The following is a 20,943-nucleotide window of genomic DNA, read 5'->3' as shown; positions in this document are numbered from 1 at the left end:
ATTGGTGGCCAATTATTTCAAATTACCAGAGATCATCAAAATTATATTGAGAGTGATAGTACCCCACACTGAGACTCCTCGAGTAAATTAATGAACTAAAGTGGAAACGAGCTACAGTACACCAACAAGCGCAGCATAATTAAGTGTTTGCAACACGGAGAACAACAGGCGCTGTTCTAGGTAAATTAATGCCTGTTCCCAGGTGTATACAAGGCCTGTTCGGCTCAAGGCGAACAGATGCCAAGACAGGGACCGCACCAAAGGATGGCTGCTAGAGACGCACAGGCATTGATGTGAGCTTCAAATCTCACCTGTAGTACTCTGAGACAGCATTGATTCTTGTCCAGCAGAGAGAGAAAAGATAGAAGTGCAGCTATTGTTTATGTTCAAGCCTTAGAGGCAGATAAACTCACAATCTGTGTATGTGTGTTCTTCCTCTGCATAAAAAAAAAAAAAAAAACATGACTCTCCATTCATTAAGGCTCCACAGAAGGAGATTCCATTAATCTGTTCATTAGGCTACATCAAAAATGAAACTACTTATTAAAATCAGATCCAGCTGTGTGCTCTCGTTAAAGCCCCCCATACCGTACGGAGCTTAACAATAGTTGTGGCACAAGACCAAAACCCGGCCACAAGAAAAGGGAAGAAAGATTCTCGTACACTGGCCTGCTTTGACTCAACACACCATGATAATTGCAGTGCTCTTAGCAGGGGGCTATGAATAAACATTACTTTTTTCAGTGAGCTTCTGAAAGCTGCATTTTCAATTAATTTACATTTGCACAGATATGGAGGGAATATGTGTTCTTAATCACTGTGTTTTATTTTCTCAATTTCCCCCAAGTCTTTTCTCATTCTCTCATTCCCTGTCTGGCAGTTCCATTCCCCATCTCTACTGGGCTCTCCTTCTTTTTCTACCTCTCTCTTTGGAAAATCCCATTAATCTCAGCCAGTGGTTTTGAACAAAAGCTATGGGCTAAGCGATTGATCCGGGCATTGATCCCACTCGCCTGAACGATCATAAAGGTGTTAAATTGGTTTCTTGGAGGATATGTATTTTTCATTGCTTGCTGCTGCAAGAGAAGTTCCTGCTTAGAATTTTCAAATTGTCCATTTTTTTTCGTTTTACAAAGCTAAAAATTGCTGATGATTTTTAAATAATAAATAGATTACACCTTGAAAAATAGCCCTAAATGTGCATTTTGAGGCCAGTTTGAAGCAATTTCTGGAGACTGTTTTCTGTATGAGCACAAACTTTAGTAGCTAAATCTTTGTAATGAGTTTTGCTTTGTCCAAGGACAGGTGGAGACTTGGGATTCTTACTAAGTCTTTTTACTGTTAAAACAGAAGCAGGAAACTGTTTAATTTATAATGTGGTAAATAATTTCTCCAATTCACACTGTATTCTGTAGCTAAATTGGCATACTGTGACTCCAAATGTGTATTATGCTTCACCTGAAAATGATAAGGTGTCATTTTAGAGTCAGGTCATATAGAGCTTTTACCCATTAGACAATGTCAGTAATGAAAGCCATTTTAGTTGACTCACAGTGGCTTACAGTGAGACCAGCAGGATTAATGGAGCAACAAGGAAAATAAAGTACTTACTATTTTTAACATTTTGATTCTGTAACCTTGCATGCAAGGAAATTAGAATCTAATTCTTCATTATGAAAAACATAAACTGTCAAACATTCACATATGCAACATACTTTATATATCCTTGTCAGTAAATAAACGTTTGAATTGTAAAAAGAAGCCAGAATTTGTAGAGAGAAAAAAAGGTTGAGGGAGAGAATGTAAACTTTACACAGAAAGGCCCTGGCCAAGAATCAAACGGGGAACCAGCTTGTTGAAACAGCCGCAACACAAAAAGACAAGAATGAAATATAATGAGCTTCATAAGAAAGAAAAAGTACTTACTTAGATTTCAAATTTATCTATTTCCTGTAATGTAAAGAACCCATTTTAATACAGAAGTTACATAGATAACCATCATTAGTCATACTTAAGCAAAAATGGTAGGATAAGTGGAAAACAATAGCAACTTTCTTTTTCTTCTGAGTCAACAACTGTTTCCATTGCTATAAAGCAAAACTGTCATCCAAATTTTCCATAATTGGTCATCATTATTTTTTGTTTTTGTGACACAATAAAACTGGTGACTCATTTTTCAGCAAACTCTTAATTTGCACTTTGCTGTGTCATAAAAACAAAAATGAAAGAAAAAAAATACAGCTATAGATATTCACCTACACATTATTAATAAAAAAAAATGTCATACTTTTTAAACATAATATATAAAGAAGACAAACAAAGAAAAAAAACTTTTTGTATCAGTTAATGCAAGACAAAATTTCCAATTGATTTCATGTTGGTATTCATCTTATCCTCGCAGGCAGGCAGAACATCTTGTAAGATCAGGCGCCGTGACTGTTGCTTATTTGACAGAGCAAAGGAAGAGCTTGTCAGGGAAACAGCTCATGTCACTGGTACTTAAAAGGTCAGTCAGCTGAACCCCAACCCCTAGTCCACCCTCACGCCTGTCTGTCTGTCACCGATTCCCCCATTCCAAGTGGGTGTCCCCCTGTCCTCGTCTAGGCTGCTATCACCCGTCATCATCCCTTCTGAGCTGCTCCTCTTTGATGACCTAGGCCTCTTGTCAGAGAGACGCTTCCAGGCAGGCAGAGTGAGGACAGGCCTTTGATGAGGACCCCGACACTTGCCAGCATCAGTGACAAGCAGCAGAGTCTTTTGAAGCACTGTGGCTTTACATTTAACCGCACACACGCATACACACACAATGATGACACATGCTTCCAGCATCCTTAGACGGAGCGACGAATAGAAGTGGAGCCGGGCACAGTGTGGAAAACTCCCCCCTTTCCTTTGACTCCTTTCCATGCTTCTGATGGTTTTAATGAAGGCATTTGAATTTTGCTTTCGTCTTGTGCTTGAGATGCGCACACACACACACACACACACACAAAAAAAAAAAAAAATCGATGTATAGAGTAGAGGTAATAGGAGTCCATGAGGCTGTCAGAAATGTTAGAAAAAGACACAGCAGCTTTGTTGTCTTTTTTTTTCTCATTTTCATGAACTGATAAAAGAGAACTGAGAGGCTTGGGACGCTTCAAACCGGGTAACTTTTTGCATTTATTGCAGTAAAATGTCACCATAATATTTTTTATATGGTATTTTACTACACCCTAGGTATGATAGAAACATGATGCAAGACACCATGAATATTTGCTGCAGCAAAATTATACAGTTCTCCTCTTTTGGGTGTTACGAGCCACTGCATATCATAGGTTTTTTAATGGAAAATTTACAGTTCATCATTTGTTTATATTGAGGAAATAGTGAAAAAAAAAACATGATTTACAGGTGCTGTTCATTGAAAAGTTTTGTAAAACTCAAACTTCAACGTTACCCAAGTCATAGCCACTACAGTTATCAAAACAGTCAAAAACAGTTATAGTCAGAAGGCCAAAGTGTTTACATCCTTCAGCTGTGTGAGTTGTCTGCTGTTATGTCTGGTTTAAATCTAAATAAGAACTGTTTGAAACTTGCCCCTAAATCAGCAGTCAAAACAATCCTAATCAACAAGAACTACATGCCAGACTCGGCCACATCCGTAGCCTTGTCATAAATAGCTAATAAAATCCCTGATTTCATTGGCAGAGCAACGGTTGCTTACATCAAATGAGTACCTAAGGTCATCTGATTTGAACAAATAGGTCATTGTACAATTTCCCAACAGCACAAGAAAAACATTCCTTTCAGGTGGCTTCTCACCTGCCTGTGTCTCAGTCACAGCATTGATCTGCATTCTTAACCCTGCACTTGTTTAACATTAGCTACGATCACAACAGTTCTCACAGACTCAAAACAGCAAAGCATTTCACACATCCTCACAACAACCCAATGTGACCACATTACTTCAATATTACCACAAAAGAGCACAATGTTTCCTCATTCCTGTCGTCTTAATGTGGCCCTTTTCCGTCCATGTCTGCCTATGTGGAGTAATGATTAACACAGTCAGGCATGGGAAGAGACTGACCGCTACAATAGAGAGGGTTGTGTTGGTTCACAAATCTACTGTTTCACCTGTGTCAGCTTCCTCAGTTCACCATGGGAGCCAGCGGCTGGCATTTGGGAGGAAAGAAAAACCCACTACTTAATCATTATCATCTGCAGTTTCACTCAGAAACTTCGGGCAATGGGCAAACAGATAAACCCGGTAACATTGTTAAATCAGGCACGTAGCGAAGTGCTTAACTGAGTGTGGAAAGGTTCACATGAGAAAGCTTTAGAGTGAGTACTGGGGACTTTTGAGCTTTGTGTAAGGTTTCAAAAAACACCCACCTGATCAATAGCGATTGACCTGGGAGCAAGCTTACCCTGCAAACAGCTGCCTGTGATACTCACAAGCTGCTAAGGCTGACACTGCATCACTTTGTGTTTGGAGAGTGGCTTTGCACCATGTGTAGGGTTAGCGTTCTGTCTAGAATAATTTTATCCATAATAAATTTCAGCATTGCTTGAAGTTGATACAGCTGTAGGGACACATGGACAGTTGTGTACATTTCACATTTACAATCCAGTAAATGAAGCAAAATAATATTTAAAAAAAAAAAAAAAAAATCATTTTTAACATTTCACTGCACTGAAATGATTTTTTAAGGGTTTGGGTTTTTTTTAAGCTGGAGTTGAACAGCTAATAATATTCTGCACTTTGTTGAAAAACAAAGTAATCAAGGAAAGATGGTAGGTGAATTTTTCAAGGACTTCGGGAAAAGAAAACTTTGCAACAACAAGAATCTTTGTGCTTCCACTGACTAATATATGCATGTGATTAAATTACACCTTTTCAAAATACAAATTGCAGAACAGGTACTTCACATAATGTGTTTTCATCATGTTTCAATTAGCTTAATTGTAAGTGTTGGTAATTATTCAAATTAGAAAAGACACAAGTGAAAGATGTTGGCTCATCCCTACTCTTCTGTTTTCATAATTATTTGTATAAAACAGATTCAACTGATTTTTTTCTTCAAAAAAGGATTTGTGGGAAGTAGCTATTCAGTTTAAAAAAGACTGACCTACAGTTTCCTTTGCTAAAATATATTTAATCCATTAAATTATTTAACCAGCACTTGTAAACCAGCCTTTTTTAGGACAAAAAAAGAATTATTTATCTGGACTGTTTGACTTAATGCCTTTTGTTTGTCAAATACTACACATTTTCCAAACATTACTCGAGTCATCTTTTGACTTTGCACAGGGTTTCTGTGTGTGTGTGTGTGTGTGTTTTTCTAAGCCTCACATGTACATGCACATGCAACATGTTACCGGAAACATGTTTACATAAGTTTCTACAAAGACAAAAAGCCCAGTTAAACAATAAAGGGGAAAGTGACAGACATACAGTCTGCAGTGATGACAAGTTTCTTACTGTGGATATGACATTTAGTCACACACACAGGGACTGTTGTTACAGCTGTATAGGAGAGGAAAGACAAACAGATGACCTGATGATTGGTTTTTTTTTTCCACCTATCTTTAACCAGGTGGACGACCAGATGAAGCTGTTGCAGAACTGTTGGAGTGAACTTCTCATCCTCGACCACGTTTTCCGGCAGGTGGTGCATGCCAAGGAGGGCTCCATCCTGTTGGTCACAGGCCAGCAGGTGAGATGATGAAATCCCACATGGAAAACTTCCTTTTTTTTCCTTTTTTTTTTTAAAAATCTTTTTTCCTCCAAAAATGTGTAGACTTCATATTATGCACCCTTTACTGTCCTTTCATATTTACTGTCCTTTCATATTCCTTGAAACTTTATGGATTCCACAGCCACACAGGACTCATAATTTAATTAAAATTAGATTCTCAATTTCAAGTAATGTCATCTCATTCATCTGTTTGTCTCAGTGTTCAAATAGTCACTCAGATAAGCAAATTGTACCATTATGAGCGAGTAGACAGATAATGAATGTGGTTAAATGTGTTATTGTGTTTTACTGGTGTCTTTGAGAGAGTCAGTGGGAGTCATTGCCTGAGGCCCCAAAAGAAGTCCTCAACATGTCAGGATGATGTGTTGATTTCTGTTTTAACCTCACTCATGCACTCAGAAAAGCACATAGTTCAACAGAACACACAGGCATACAGCAATTAATTTTAATCTTATCAACACTAAAGCATTTCTTTTTTGTAAAGAAAAAAAAACTGACTTTTTATACATTTAAAGGTGAAAATACATTTATTTGGAATATGCCTCTCACTCTTCACATAGCTGTCAGTGAGATGAAAAGTCATAAATCATAGATTGTCTTGCTCTCCAAAACATTGCTTCCCAACAAAATGTTTTACAACAACAGAGGCTGGCATAAATATTGGAGCAAGACAAGAGTGTGTGCTTTGTGTGCAGGGGTCTTCTTTCTAATTCCATGATTCTGAATGAAGACAAGGTTAAGGTAGTTTTTCAGGTTGTAATAAGCTGTACTGAATCTATTGTCAAGAGCATGTTAAATAGTGTGATGACAGGAAATGTGTTGTACAAAAGATACATTTATTTGACAAGAAGGATTATTAGGAAAATTAAAATAAAATATGTACATGAAAATTAATAGGAGGGAGAATGATGAAGAAAAAAAAGGTAGGATAAGGGAAAAACCAGTAAAAGGATTGGAGTTGAGGGAAGACAGGAAAGGAGACGATGAGCCGAAGCAGATGAGGCAGTTAGAAAAGGAGGAGGAGGGGCCAATAGTCAGGGGAGGTGCAGGTCAGCGGTTTCGTTTGCATAGTTTGGTTAATGAACAGCTGGTGTTGAAGTGTGTGTGTGTGTGTGTGTGTGTGTGTGTGTGTGTGTGTGTGTGTGTGTGTGTGTGTGTGTCTGTGTAAATGTATGCATGCGGCTGCATGTCAGTGTGTATGTGTGAGGCGCTGAAACAGTTCATTATCTCCTATTATTCTCTGCCTGGCCAGGGGTGACAGCGCAGCAATAATAACAGGGATATTTAGACCACAGTAGCAATATCACCGTAAGCTAATGCTGCACAATCACAAACACACAAAGAAGGTTTGGGTTAACAAACACAGCAGGTTTTCCACACTGGTCCAGCATGGGTTACATGTGTGAAGCTTTGAGCATTGTGATGAGACATTTGGACAACAGTTAACACCGGTTTGGTTTCGGTCTACAAATTAAAAGCAAAATAAAATTTTGAAAAGCTCCTTTTTGTTTCCTAGTGAGTAAGTGTGATTTCCTTAAGAATTGTTTTAAATATTAACATTGTCTTAGAGAGTTAAGAAATTAGATTCAGTACAAGGAGCTAAAAAGATTTTCTCGGTTGAGTTACTGAACATAGCAACATGTGTCTGGTTATTTTATTGGCACTGTTGTGTATCTATGTGTCTGTGCAAATGTGAAATTGTTATAGTTCAACAGTCATTGACAGTGTGAAAGAACTATGGTTGTAAAGACCCAACAGCAAAAAGCAGGGGCATTATTCAAGAATGTCAAATGTCATTTCAGAAATTTGATTTAAGAAATAATCTTTTTGAACTTTTACAAGGTGGAATTTCAAACATAAAGTAAGGTCAGTCTTTGTTATGGCAGTCTTTATTTTTTAACAGAGCCTGAACCATTCTATTCAAGCTTTATTGTCGTTCTGTAGAGCAGTCTTTAGGAATAGTTCTCCAACTTTGTCGAAGGACTGTCCATTCTTTTCTCTGGATGATATGACTGCTTTTTGTTAAATTTTTCTGTGAAGATGGTCCCACACTGCTTAAATGATGTTGAGGACTGCTCTGGGGATAATGTGCACCTCAACAGAACTTGTTGCTTTGTTAGTCCAGGTCTTCTGTCATTTTCAACACCACTTGCGTCTCCCGTTTCCCGCTTCTCGTTTCCCTCTTCTCATTTCCCATTACCTATTTCCCGTTTCCTGTTTCCCATTTTCCATTTCCCATTTTGTTTCCTGTTTCCCTACCATGAACTCAATTTCTGATGAGGCATCAATAAAAAGTAAATGAATTAAGAGTAAATGCTCCACAAATCTCCCATCTCCTGTGTCAGGTCTTTGCTGGGTTATTTAAGAAACTATCTTTTACACTTAAAACATCCCCATTCTGTCTCTTTTTCTTTTCTTTTGTTTTTTTCATTGTTTGTCTCTTGTGATGGATCAGAGGTGTATCAGCGGTGGGTTAACTGTAACCCCTATTTTGTTTCTATGCTTTCACAAATTACACCAATCCACCGAAAAAGGTACATCAGTCGCTGCTTGTGATGCGGTTGTAGATACTACTTATCTCTTGTAGAAAGTCACAAACACCTTTTCAGTGTTGTCAAACTGCACATCGCAATAAAAGGAGACAAATATTGGATAATAGCTCTTTAAAAATAAACAATTTGGCAGAAAAATACTATTTTAAGCCTCTCAAACACTGATATCTTTGGTCTTTTTCATAGATACAATATAACTTAGTGTTTTTGATAGACATTGTGACAAACAACAAATAACCCAAATTTCTAATATAAATTTATGCACTTTTGTTGCTGGCATGATGTCTAAGAATATACAATTGCACAAAAACGCTTCTGTTGCACAGAAATTCTTTAAAGCAACAAAATGTTCTATGGCTGCATCACATCTTTCACTGTGCAGTGAAATAAGATCTATTTTAAGAAATAAGATCAGATGTGTTGTGGATTAATATTCCAAAATCTCTACTTGCAAACAGTTGATAATTGCTAGTTTATATGAAAGAGTGACGATAGAGCAGCAGCTTTATTCACATGATTCATTTCTTGTGATGCATTTTGCCTTTTGCTTTGAAACACGCTTCCTCCTTGCTGTCCTACACTGCACTCATAGAAAACATTTGAAAAGGAATCCATTGAAGCAGCAAATTGACTGTTACAGCTTGTCATTTGCCTTCTGCCTTGTCTCTGTTTTTGGAAGAGGGGGGTTGTCCTTACATTTGTCTTTACATGTTTGCTAATTCATTTCTTTTTCTCATGAATTTCTACTTTCTTTCTACTGCAGCATGTTGTCAGGTCACCAACATCAGAGAGAAATGGCCATGAGTGCTTGTTCTTTATCCAGTCATAGGATCAAACGCAAAGTGTAACTTGTACAAATGTGCGCAAACATCAAATGACAAAGATTGCACTGATCTCTTGAATGATTAAGCAAGGCCTTGCAGCTTGGCAGCCAGTATAATCCTGATGTTTTTGATGCTTCTGGTGTTTGCCACATGAAATTCAAATGATGGAGTTTAAAATAAAAAAAAAAAAGAAAGACTCTCGCATACAACTTTGCTTTAAAACAAGATAAATTTTCCATGTAGCATCTTAAAAACACATCCAGTAAGCATCCAACTAAACACACATTCCATATTCATGTTTAATGTTTGACTCAAATCATTCATCATTTTCATGAAAGGCTGAAATTTGAAGGTTTATTCATACATTTACCCTTTTTATCTCCCCAGCAGGGATAATAAAGCTCTATTGATTGATTGATTGATTGATACACAGGTCACCAAAGTCAGAGTTAGTGCTAAGTCTGCTATAGTGACATTATAGCATTATTTTCCTCCCTCTTTTTACTTAAGGCAAGGAGGTAATAACCCCAGGCATCACCATCAACAATCCAATCCTTCAATGAACTTATTTCATGCACAGTTGATTTTATGTAAATTGATTGACACCTCGGATGGGGAGCAGGCCGTGTCTGCTTTTCACAGTCATAACTCTTTCCATTCTCATAGGGGGTAAGAAAGAAAGAGGGAGGGACAAAGGAATTAGGAGTAGTTGTGTAGCAACAGCACAAGGAAGTCAAACAGTGAGAAGATAAAAACATGGTCCACTGTCAGCATTTACTTTCCTTTGACCCTTTTCTTTTGCAGCCAGATGAAAAAGATTTAAAAGAAATAAAAAAAAAAGAATTCCAATCATTCTATTTACACAATAAATAAACTACAAATCCCTGAGCTGGTTTTAATTGCAAATTTAAGCTCACAGGGGCACTCTTCCTTCTCTGAGCTTTAGGAACTGCGCACGCCAACATCCACCTTCCCCTGGAAACCCTTGCACAGTCAATTATGGTAATGAATCGTCAATAAATATAAAAAATTAATATGGTCCTGCTTACCCTGAGTGGCAGCTAAGGACTTGCCTCCCAGACAAATGTGCTGTGGCTGCAGATCTGAAGTGCACCTGAAAAGTAGTGTGTGTGTTTATGCATGTTTGAATGGATGAGTTATACCTCAGGAAGATGGGCTTGTTTGTATAATCTAGTCTTATTGTTGGAGGGGTTTTTTGTTTCTTTTTTTGTGGTTTTACATCTATAAAGTGTCTTACCTTCTCTACATATCCATCACATGCTTTCACAAAAAACTGCTAAACTTTAAAAAAAAAAACCATATTCTTACAATGTTTCATACTTTTACAGGGTCAATTTAAGCATACTTTGCTGCTTCAAAAGTTGCTAACGTATGAATATTAAATTGATACGTTCATGTTAAGGGAACCTGAAAATGGTACCTCACAACAAATACTTTACTTTAAGCCAGCCTATTTACTGTTGACTTTCCTTACTTCCTCTTTATTCCAGGTGGACTATGCAGTGATTGCTTCACAGGCAGGGGCCACGCTCAACAATCTGTTGAGCCACGCCCAAGAGCTGGTAGCCAAACTACGCTCCCTGCAGCTGGACCAACGGGAGTTTGTCTGCCTCAAGTTTCTCGTCCTCTTCAGTCTAGGTGGGTGTCTGAAGACTGAAAAGTTAATGAGTCATGGCGGATGAGTCCCTGCTCCCGATGTATGGGTGGTGATCAAGTATCTTGTATCATCTGCTACACTATGATGGATTGCATGAATAACATAACTAGCTGTTAGAACTGACTTGAGGTGGGAGAGGGAAATTAAAAAAGAGAGGAAAAAAGGCTAGGTTGTTGTTATAAATGAAGGAAGGAAGAGACCTGCAGTTTAGTTTATTAAAATCCATCAATTAAAAAAAACAAAAAAGAAAAGCAAAAAAAAAAAAAAGCTTGAATTGTTCTTGTAGGAGTGTGACACTGTATACACATGTTAGTTCAAATGTATATTTCTACAAGATATCAGGAGTGAATAAAGTAATTTACATCTCTAAGCAATAAAGTTGCATTCATCTTATAATTGAAAAGCAGTACTTTGATGATACTTAGTTCTCCACTGGACCATGCAGTTGACATTATTATATATTGGGGGGGGTTTGGTTTTGTTTTGTTTTTTCAGTGACAATTGGGCAAACTTAAATGACTGGGATACTTTAGCAATTCCTTTCTTGATGTATATTCTATGCAAACCTGTTATCAATTCAGTTTAGTTTAACTTTATTTGTATAGCGCCACTTAACGGCAGTGTTATGTCAGGGCACTTTACAGACATTATTTTGAGCCAATTCATAATAAATAGCCTAGAAAAGGAAAATCAACAGATTGCATTGAATCTTGACTTTGATCGAATCCCCCATCCTGACCAAGCACAAGGCAAACTTAGATTATATTTGTGGCAATGCTGTTTCATTTAATTTTCTACATCGAGCAGTGCTAAAAATGATGCAGAGGACCCACAAATCCAATCTTCTGCAACCATGTGATTAGTATAGAATCTATAATGGATGAATTAATCTTCATGTCTTTCTTTTTATAAAAGACATTGTAGATAGTTTGCAAATAATAATTTTAATTTCATGTACAAAATGTAAACTGACAGTTTTAATTCTGCATTTTCAACTCTGTTAAACTACGATTAAATAAGAAAGTCAATTCTGCATTAGTAAAATGGCTATTGATATTTTTCATGTTTGGAATTAAGCTGTTGCTTTCGAGTCTTTTCACATCTGGATCAACAATCTCAGAAGCCATTAATCAGAATGAGTGCAGGATGTATAATTAAACATAAATGAGTATCACTGAGAGACACTAACTAAACAATAAATTAGGATTTGGGTTGTTATATGCTGGGTGAAAGGGAAAGATTTCTTTCTTTTTTTTTTTCTTTTTGTACAGGGAATGGGAGGTCAGGTGGGATTTTATTTTTTCCCTCTTAGACTGAGATATAGCACTTTGGAAAGGAAAGAAGTGAGTTGGAGGGGAAGCTGGTGGAAGGAGGGTGTTAGAAAGAGGAGAAAGGAGGATGAAGTGGGAAAGAGTGGAAATTGGGAATTGGTTGGAGGTAGCTGCCTCAAGTATTTGGAATGGACAGGTGGTAGAGAGTTAAAGCAAGGAGTAGGAAGAGAGCAGGGGATTTGGGAAGGGATAAGTAGCTTAATGAGTTAAGGGACAAAGACAAGGGTAGCGATGATGGGATGTGTGTGTGTGTGTGTGTGTGTGTGTGTGTGTGTGTCGTATCCCAAAGCTCTCCTCTCTCAGCCGAGGTCAGACATTGTCAGGAGACTGCCTTCTTTGACAAGTCTGAAAAGAATGCCCTCCAAGGAAAATACATACACCCAAACAAACCTTTCCTAACAATTAACATTACTAGAGACAGTTTTAAGTTAAATTAATTATTTGGTAAATTCTGTCACACTTAAAACAATATTGGTATGCATACGATGAATATTTTCATCATCCTCAACTTTCAGTCCCTTACTGCAAATATGTTTGATTCCCAAATATCAGGTTTTCCCTTCTTTACCTTCTCTAAACAGAAAAAAAGACTAATGAACAGCAGTTGCACATGAGTATGATTGGGCAGGATTAATGTTTTTGTTAGAAGAATTTGTAAAGAAGGCGAGAGGAAGACGAAGGATGCAGAGGGACTTTGGAGTGTGTGTCTGTGTGCATGCATGTGTATGCTTTGTCACATCTTTTTTTATAGAGCGGGGAGGTTTGGGAGGCTCAGGGTCTAAATAATTTGGCAGAGGCATCATCCATAATGAAAGGCCCACCTGAGGGATGTGTATCGCCCCCGGCAGTGCCTGTTCTCCGGCATTGCCCAGGCCTCCCTCGAAAGAAAACCAACGTAGGCTCCGCAGAGCTGGCTGAGGGGGATAAGTGTAGGAAAAGGAGGTGGTGTTTGTACAGTCGAGGGGAAGAAGAGCGGTTTGAACAAAGCCAGGGGGTTAAGAAGTCTTGTGATTAGTATTACGCAGTACAGCTGATCAGAGACGCACATGTGATGGGCTGCAAGAGGCCTGAGATATGGACCTGATTCTCCTGGAAAATGAATGTGCATAATGTGCGTGGTGGTGGGAGAGTAGTTGTATATTCATGCATCTGTGTGTCTATGTAGACAGCACTGCCCTGAGAACAACTAGTTAACAAGGACCGCAGTGAAATGAAGCATGGTGGTAGCTGTGTAATGCTAGCTGAACTAAGAGATCCAATGCTGCCTCTTTATTAGCTTCATTTAATCTCTAATGCTGGTAACAGTACTCTTTAATGGGAAACAGATAAAGTCACTGTGACATAGTACGATGAGCTACTGCTCTGTTTCACTGATACTGCCTTGCTTATCACTCGGGTTATTTGCATAAATTAAACAAATTAATAGTTTTTTATAAAAAACGTTTTCTTTGTCTTGGCATTAGGTGTAAAACATATCAGAAATTAAATTATTTCAGGATTTCCCGGAATCTGTTAGCCACTCTGCGTCTTGTGATTTTTCCGAGTCAAAAACAGTAATGTCAGTAATGCAGTAATGTCATCTTCGTACTGTATCTCCGGCCATCCTGCCTCCTTTACCTTCTCTTTCATTTCCTATTGGTTTGTTTGTGTTTTGATTCCCTCCCTCTGTTTACTGCCCCTCTCCCTCCATTTCTCTTCCTGTGTGAGGATAATCAGTCAAAACCCCCACCCCCTCCCACCCATGCCAGAAGAGCTTTTAGTTAAGCCAGTTGTCGATAAAGACGAGGATATAGATGTCAGCCCAGCTGAGAGGAGACACTTGTCATGATCTGTGTGTTTGTTTTCAGTCAGGCATCCTTTTTTTTTTAGTTTATTGCTTCATTTTATCTCATTCTATCTTTCTTTCTGCAGCCTGTCACTCTTTTCTTGAAGGCTTTTAACCTCTGTCAAGGAGGAAATGATCACTCTGATCATTGATCTTCTAAGTGTTTGTAGTACTGAGAGCAATATTTGTACTGTAAGTCTTGGGCATCGAGCAAAAAACACTCAAGAGTGTGAGAGCTGCTTGGGTCAGAGTTCAGTAAAGGATTACAACAAGTCGTTCAGTGTCAGGACACTGTTAATGGGCATTTGATTTCCTTTAAAAGGCTTAAAGACCTAACATAGAGACGGACAAATTGTATGCAACTGTTAATTGAGCATCACTTGAGGTGAGGATGAGGTCACAAGTTTGAATTCAGACTGAAGAAAGTGGATTAAAAAGTTTCCTCATATTTAAGAAGAACTTACACCTTATTTAAGTGGTAGATGTGTTCAGTTTGAAGTGTGAATGGATGAAAAAGTCATTTACTTTAGAAGAACACGATAGTGTCCTTCCTATCATGAATGGATTCTATGATCTTGTGTTGTCTGAAGATTAAAAGAAAATGTGAAAAAAAAATTGCCCACCAGAATTCAGGAATGCATGACTGATGCATCTCTGAGAGTTTCCATAAAACAGATGTGGTGACAGAGGTCAGGGAGGGTTCTGCCAGCAGCCAGTTAACCCAGCTTAGTGGGTCAAACCCCACTGGCTGTAATTGGGTGAGACAGGTGCTGCCAGGCCTTGTCAGCTGAGAGGAGAGCCAGAGTACCTGCCAGATCAGTGTGGGCTAGTAAATGGTCCCAGTGGAGAAAAAAGAATGGTGGATACGATCTCAAATAATGTTCTTTAGCAGGAATAATGCCAGTGAAATGAATGGTGCATGTTCATTTAAAAAGTATTAACTCCTCATTTGGAGCCTGAAAAGCTTTTTTTTTTCATTTGTGTGTAATTACACTGCAGGTATCTGTATTAAATTATTCTTTGATCAAACTGAAGTTTGACATGTAGAATCATCAGAATATTTTTTATTTTTTATTTTATAGTACAATAATATGTTAGTACTTTTGATGCTACTAATGCATCAGACAAAAAGAAAAAAAAAAGGCCCAAAATAAGTGAAGAAATAACATTTTCATTTTGTTTCATATCTGCAGAAAAGTCTTCAAGCTGCAGAAGTTTAAGATGGCAATTTTTAGTCTTCTTGATCAGAAAGAGGTGAAAATTGAAGCGCTCACCTGGGTGTCATGTTTCCATCACTGCTGGACAGAGCTGGAGCTAATAAATACCTGTGGCTGCTACAGACATCTGACATGGCAACGAATGCCAGCTGCAACCTTTTTCACTGCAGACAAATGCCAGATGTTAGTGAGTGTTAGTCTGTGTTTTTTTTCCAGAGAGAGCAGAAATGAACAGTGTGGTCTGTTCATTAAAAAAAAAGAAGAAAAAAAATTATTCAAGAGCTGCCTCAGCACCACCATTAGCTGCTTGTCAAGTGATTAGTCAGTCTCTTAGGTTGGAATTTAGAGCCATCCACCTATCAATGCCCTCCCTTATACCCTCCATTCTTCTTCATCCATCCAGCCCTCCATATTGTCTCTTGACTCACTGCTCTGCCTTATCTCAACGTTTTTGTCAACATCCATCTTTGCACATCTTGATCTATCACAACTTTATCACCACACCCCCATCCACTGGTTCTATTTATCTCAACTCTCTATCCATTGTTTTTTTCAGTATACTGCAACTTTTTCTCCACACATTTCACTGATTATTTAAACTTGTATTGAAGCTTAGGATGTGCCTAATTCTTTTCTACAACAAATATATTTAAAGGACCATTTCACAAGACAGTAATAGAATTATGTTTCTGTACTTAATGAATAAATCTTATGATAGTAGAAAAAAATATTTTAATTAATTTAAATCTGTGCTGTTGACAAGTTATGTTTGATTAAAATTGAATTAGTGTGTTTTCAAATTTTCTGAGATTTTTTTCCCATCGATTTTAATTTCTTAACCTTCTTTTTCTGAAACAAACAGCTGACCAGATCTGCAGTCCAGTACTATGACACCTTACTTGTTGGCATGATTAGCACACTGTATACAATTAGCAAGTTTTGGCACAGTAAGGTCAGACACCAATGTGCTGACAACAAAAACACAACAAACCTGATTAACCTTGATGAAACACACATTTTCTTCTCTCCCTTTTATCACCTTTTTCTCCCCTCACAATGAAAGACAGACAGAGAAAAACAAAAGTAATTCCCAGGCAGGTAGGCCCTAATTAAGCGAGAGCTGAAGCTGTTCACGATCAATGCCCTGATCCCCAGCTAGTGCGCATGCCCCCATACACCATAAATAGACTCACACACTCACACACACACACACATACACACAATTGCACACCTCTAATAAGCCTGGCAAATATGTATTTCCTGAAAAGAACTAAATCATTTTTAATTCGATCAGGGATTGATTAACATAAAGATGTAATGGCCGTTCAATGTTTTGACTCATAGAAATGAAAGTGGCCAAATAATAGAATGTCTACCCTGCATTTAATTAAGTTGTAACACTTTAATTATTAATGGGAAATTAAAAAAAAAAAAATTTATGTCCTTTTTTTGTTGCCACATGTGCACTTTGATTTGATCAATATGCTAATTAAAATGGTGTGTGTGAATGGATTGTTTAGTGTTGGTTTGTGAAACACTTTAAATCCTGCCAAACAGGACTGTCTTTTCTTGTTGTGAAGACAGACTACAAGGATCAAAAACTGGAAATGAAGTGGCTTGTAGTTAACTCAACACAGCCTCCATATGATACAGTGATATGTATTGTTAATGGTCTTAAATAGGACCTATACTGGTGTCCTGAAAATTACAGTTTGCAACAGGAAGCAGTACGGGTATACAACTGAAATGAATGTGTCGGAGACATCATATTTGATTTTCATGTAATCCTCATAAGGAGGCACAACTAACCTCTAAAGGGACTGGTGCTCAAAGGTAAAACGGGAACATCAAACCCAAATTTTAAAGACTCTGTATAAGGCCAAATTCTGATTAATGACTCAGCTGTTCAAGTTGCAATGAACTTCATGTATTTATCATAATGTGCTATAACATACTGCAATGCAATAGATTTATTTTGACATTAACGTCACAATTATAAACCAGATCAAAATAAAGGATAAAAGAGCAATCTGAATAAAAAAAACTATGCAGAGGAGTCTATTAACTGTTTTTGGTGTGCTTTGCTTGTTCCTAAAAAAAAAGTAATATTGTTAGTATTGCTGGTTCTTTCCAACTGCTAAATACATAAACATTGCGCGGCACAGATACTAACAATGTCATTTTATTCATGAATGGGTGAGCAATAGCTGGCTATAATAGCTAGGAAGACAGAGAAGCAGGAAAAACATCTCGTACATTTTCCTTTTTTTGGCAGACTCTTATGTGAACACCTTCATCTACCAAAATAGATGAAACCATGAACTCCTAATTAGTTCATCCACTTAGTGATTCTTTGACTTAACTAACTTATTTGGATATTCCAAAACATAAATTGCGTTTCTATTACATTTTTTCGCAAAAGAAAAACAGTATTTGTAAGTTCGACAAACGACAATGGCAATTTTTGGGTGTTTCCATTGAACTTTGTTTAGCGCATTAGCCTCAAGTCTCATAAAATCTTGTTCCTCTCACGAGATTTTACCAAAATTACAACTTGTGCAAGGTAGTCACGTAGCGCTATTTTGGGTTATTTACTTGCTGCAGAGAATTATCAACAGCTTTCTGAAGCTATTCTCCCACTTATTTTCTTTTCTTTTCTTTTCTTTCCGAAAACTCTAAAATTCGCTGTTGTTTCTTCCACATCGCGCCGTCTTCACAGGAAATGATCCGGTCATGACACCGAATGTCACGTCCGGAGACCCGTAAATACAAAAAAAGTGTTTCCATTACACTTTTGCTATATATTTCTATATCAAAACATCTGAAAAACCCCTTACGAGAGCGTAAAATTTCTTTTGCGATATTTGACACTTTTTTTTTCGAAATGTAGGTGTTTCCATTAGTGATTTTTTTACTGCAATATTTAGTTTTTGCACAATTTTAAGTGAAATGGAAACACACCCATTGTCTGACGACACCCTGCTCTCTGGTCTCTGATCCACACTGCTGTGGCTTGCCATCTTCTTCTCCTTATCCTGATTATTAGTGGATTGCAAACCAACCTAGATAGGTGTATTCTGCCACCCACTGCACCAGGGTGTGTTATATCAGGCCCAATGGAAGGGCAATTCAACTCTGCGACCGTTCACAGAAGTAAATGATTGTTATATTGTTAAATTAATTTGTGATGTACTGGCGACCTGTCCAGGGTGTACCCTGCCTCTCACACAAAGATTGCTGGGATATGGTCCAGCTTCTCCGCAATCCTTAATAGGACTAAGCAGTTCAGAAATTGAATGAATAATAAATTAATGAACCGTTGTGCAGAACTTCATTGGCTGTTGAATCCATTTAAGTTGGGTCAGGTCTGTTGAAGCAGGGATACATTGAAAACCTACAGGGCTACGACCCTCATGGGGCCGAGTTCAGTAGCCCTGCCCGAAGCCATTCCCGTGGCTTGGCAGCTTTCCATGTCATGGCAGAATTTAGGCGTAGGCAACATATGACAGAATGGCAGGTGGCAGGTAATTTATTATAAATATAACAATAACTTACTTTTGTGAACAGCCACACAACAGCCACAAGAAGCCTTCCTAAAACAAAATGTGACATGTTTAATAAAAAGCAGTTAAGTGGCAGTTGCAGAAGACCTAAGATTATAAATGCAAATATAGGGTTTATAAAATGCATCAAGTGGTTGCATTCAGTGCTTTTCATTACTTTACTTTATAGCTTAGTGAAGTGCTCAGCAAACATATGCTGATTGAAAACTATTGGACAAACCTTTTTGCCCTCCGTCAGTTTACTCCAGGCATCTTTGTGATGCATGAAACAAACATGGAAAAAAAAAAGTTTGAATTTTATTCTCAAATCATGTTTGATTGTCCCAACTTTTTCATTTTCTTTCATTCTATTAGGAGTAGATGGTGCGTGCCCTGAGGTAATGAACCTAATCCTTTCTGTCAAATTTAGCTTAAGAACTCTGACATGGTGAACAGTCAACTCCTGGTGCAGGCAGCCACTTTGTTGGGAATTCCATGTAATGAGGCAGTCTAAAAGGCTTTCAGACTTTATCAAGCTAAAAAGTGGCAGGCCTACAGTATGTCACTATTTACCAGCAATTCTTCAGGCTCTTGTCATTAGGCTACAGTTACAGTTTGTTGAGGTGTGGCAAACATATTAAGTATCACAGCCTCTCACCTAGAAACTCCCCTTTTGTGACAGTCTTGCGTCTTGCTTGAATATATTTTATTTTCTTTACGGATTTTGTCTTGATTATTGTAAAATGAGGCTCATAATTTGCATGTTATGCTGTTTTTCTTCCCTTCCAAAGCCTTATCAGCAGGGATTTTATGATAATCATGGTAATGCTGTTTTAAACAAGATCAGTAACTCAGATACTGATAGTGAGATCACTTCCCTGAACTGTAAAGATGGCAGCTTCGCTAAGAATTCCTCTGTTTTATGTAGTTATCAAATAATTGTGTGATTAATAGAGAGTAAAGGAAAGACTGGAAAGTTTTGTTTTATACAAAATCGTGCTAAGTAAGAGAAAAAAGAAAATATTTAGAACAAACAAATGAGTGAATGAAATCAAAACATTTAAAGAAACAAAAATACATTAATCCCAAAGTCATAAACTTCTATGTGCACAGTGTTTGTCTCATTGCCTGACAAAAAAGACACAAAATTTTCATACTGAAGACTACTGAACAGTCCAAAGGAGGTCCCATCCTGGGACCTCCACCTCCCCAAAAAGGAAAGAGAAAACAACACACATGTAAAATAAACCCTAAGCACTGACTTCAATACAACAGAGTGCTTCTGCATTGCAGAAAAAATGCCTTGTCTACCGTCTACCTGCAGCCACCAGGTTAGAGTCACTTCTGCCTAAATATGATGACTGTTGCAAGCTGGCAAGAAGATTCAATATGCTTTAAGTCACTGCTCTGCTGAAGCAATACAGGACATATCCCCTAAACTTCTGTTCCCCTCCATCAATACACTCATTAACTCCTACACCAGTGAGTGCTGGTAGACAAATGCCTCTGTGAAAGTTTTTTTTTTTTTTTTCTTTTTAAAAACCCCACTCCTATCCTCCACCTCAACTCCTCCCTTGCACTCCCATGTGGGGTGATTTAAAGTAGGGTGGCTATAGAGAAACTGTTGCCCTCCATCTCATCCTCCTCCCTCCCTTTCATTCTCGCTCTCCCTTGGTCTTATTACAGGCTGTCAGTTTATTATAAAACATTAGGAAAGCAGAGGGACACTTGCAGTTACTGTCCTATCGATCGGCAAGGATAGATTCTGTGATTTAGAGTCAGTCTCTGCTCACGACCTCCACATTCTCGGTCTCCTATTAAGGCACCGGCGCTTTGCTTTGGCTATTGATGTCTCAACATTAACAGTTACAAGCTGCTACAGAAAATCAATGTTCAACTTTTATTACCAGCTGCATAACGCAGAGGACCTCCCACCAGCTGGTACTTAACAGTCCAAAGGAGGCACCAATGGTCCATCTGATACATCAGGTGTTTGCTAAGAGTTTCTGTGGTAACATCAATCATATGTATAGCGTATGGGGGATTTCAGGGGCCAGCTGAGGGCCTTATGTTTATAATATAGGAAGGTAGAGGATGCCAAACAAATGAGCACATCCTTGGAAATATGACACTCTGAGTCTAAACAGACTCAGCAGTGAAACTGTACAGGCCGGGGAGATTTTTTTTCTTAAAATTGCAACATCTGCAGATTTTTTTCCTGTCCTAACAC

At 38.0% G+C, this 20,943-nt stretch overlaps 1 protein-coding gene across 1 annotated transcript in view; it reads left to right on the top strand.

The window, feature by feature from the left end:
* Nucleotides 1-20,943, top strand: part of nr5a2 (nuclear receptor subfamily 5, group A, member 2) — a 67,615-nt gene that overhangs the window by 32,304 nt on the left and 14,368 nt on the right. Inside the window, exons 5-6 of the mRNA XM_079245244.1 lie at nucleotides 5,583-5,702; nucleotides 10,632-10,779. Of these exons, the coding sequence (XP_079101370.1) occupies nucleotides 5,583-5,702; nucleotides 10,632-10,779 (268 nt within the window). The remainder of the gene's footprint in view (nucleotides 1-5,582; nucleotides 5,703-10,631; nucleotides 10,780-20,943) is intronic.

This window comes from Telmatherina bonti (genome assembly GCF_933228915.1).
Source record: "Telmatherina bonti genome assembly, chromosome: 8".
Lineage (NCBI taxonomy): Eukaryota > Metazoa > Chordata > Actinopteri > Atheriniformes > Telmatherinidae > Telmatherina > Telmatherina bonti.
Note: the sequence above shows the minus strand (reverse complement) of the source record. Positions and strands in the feature narration are given on the sequence as shown.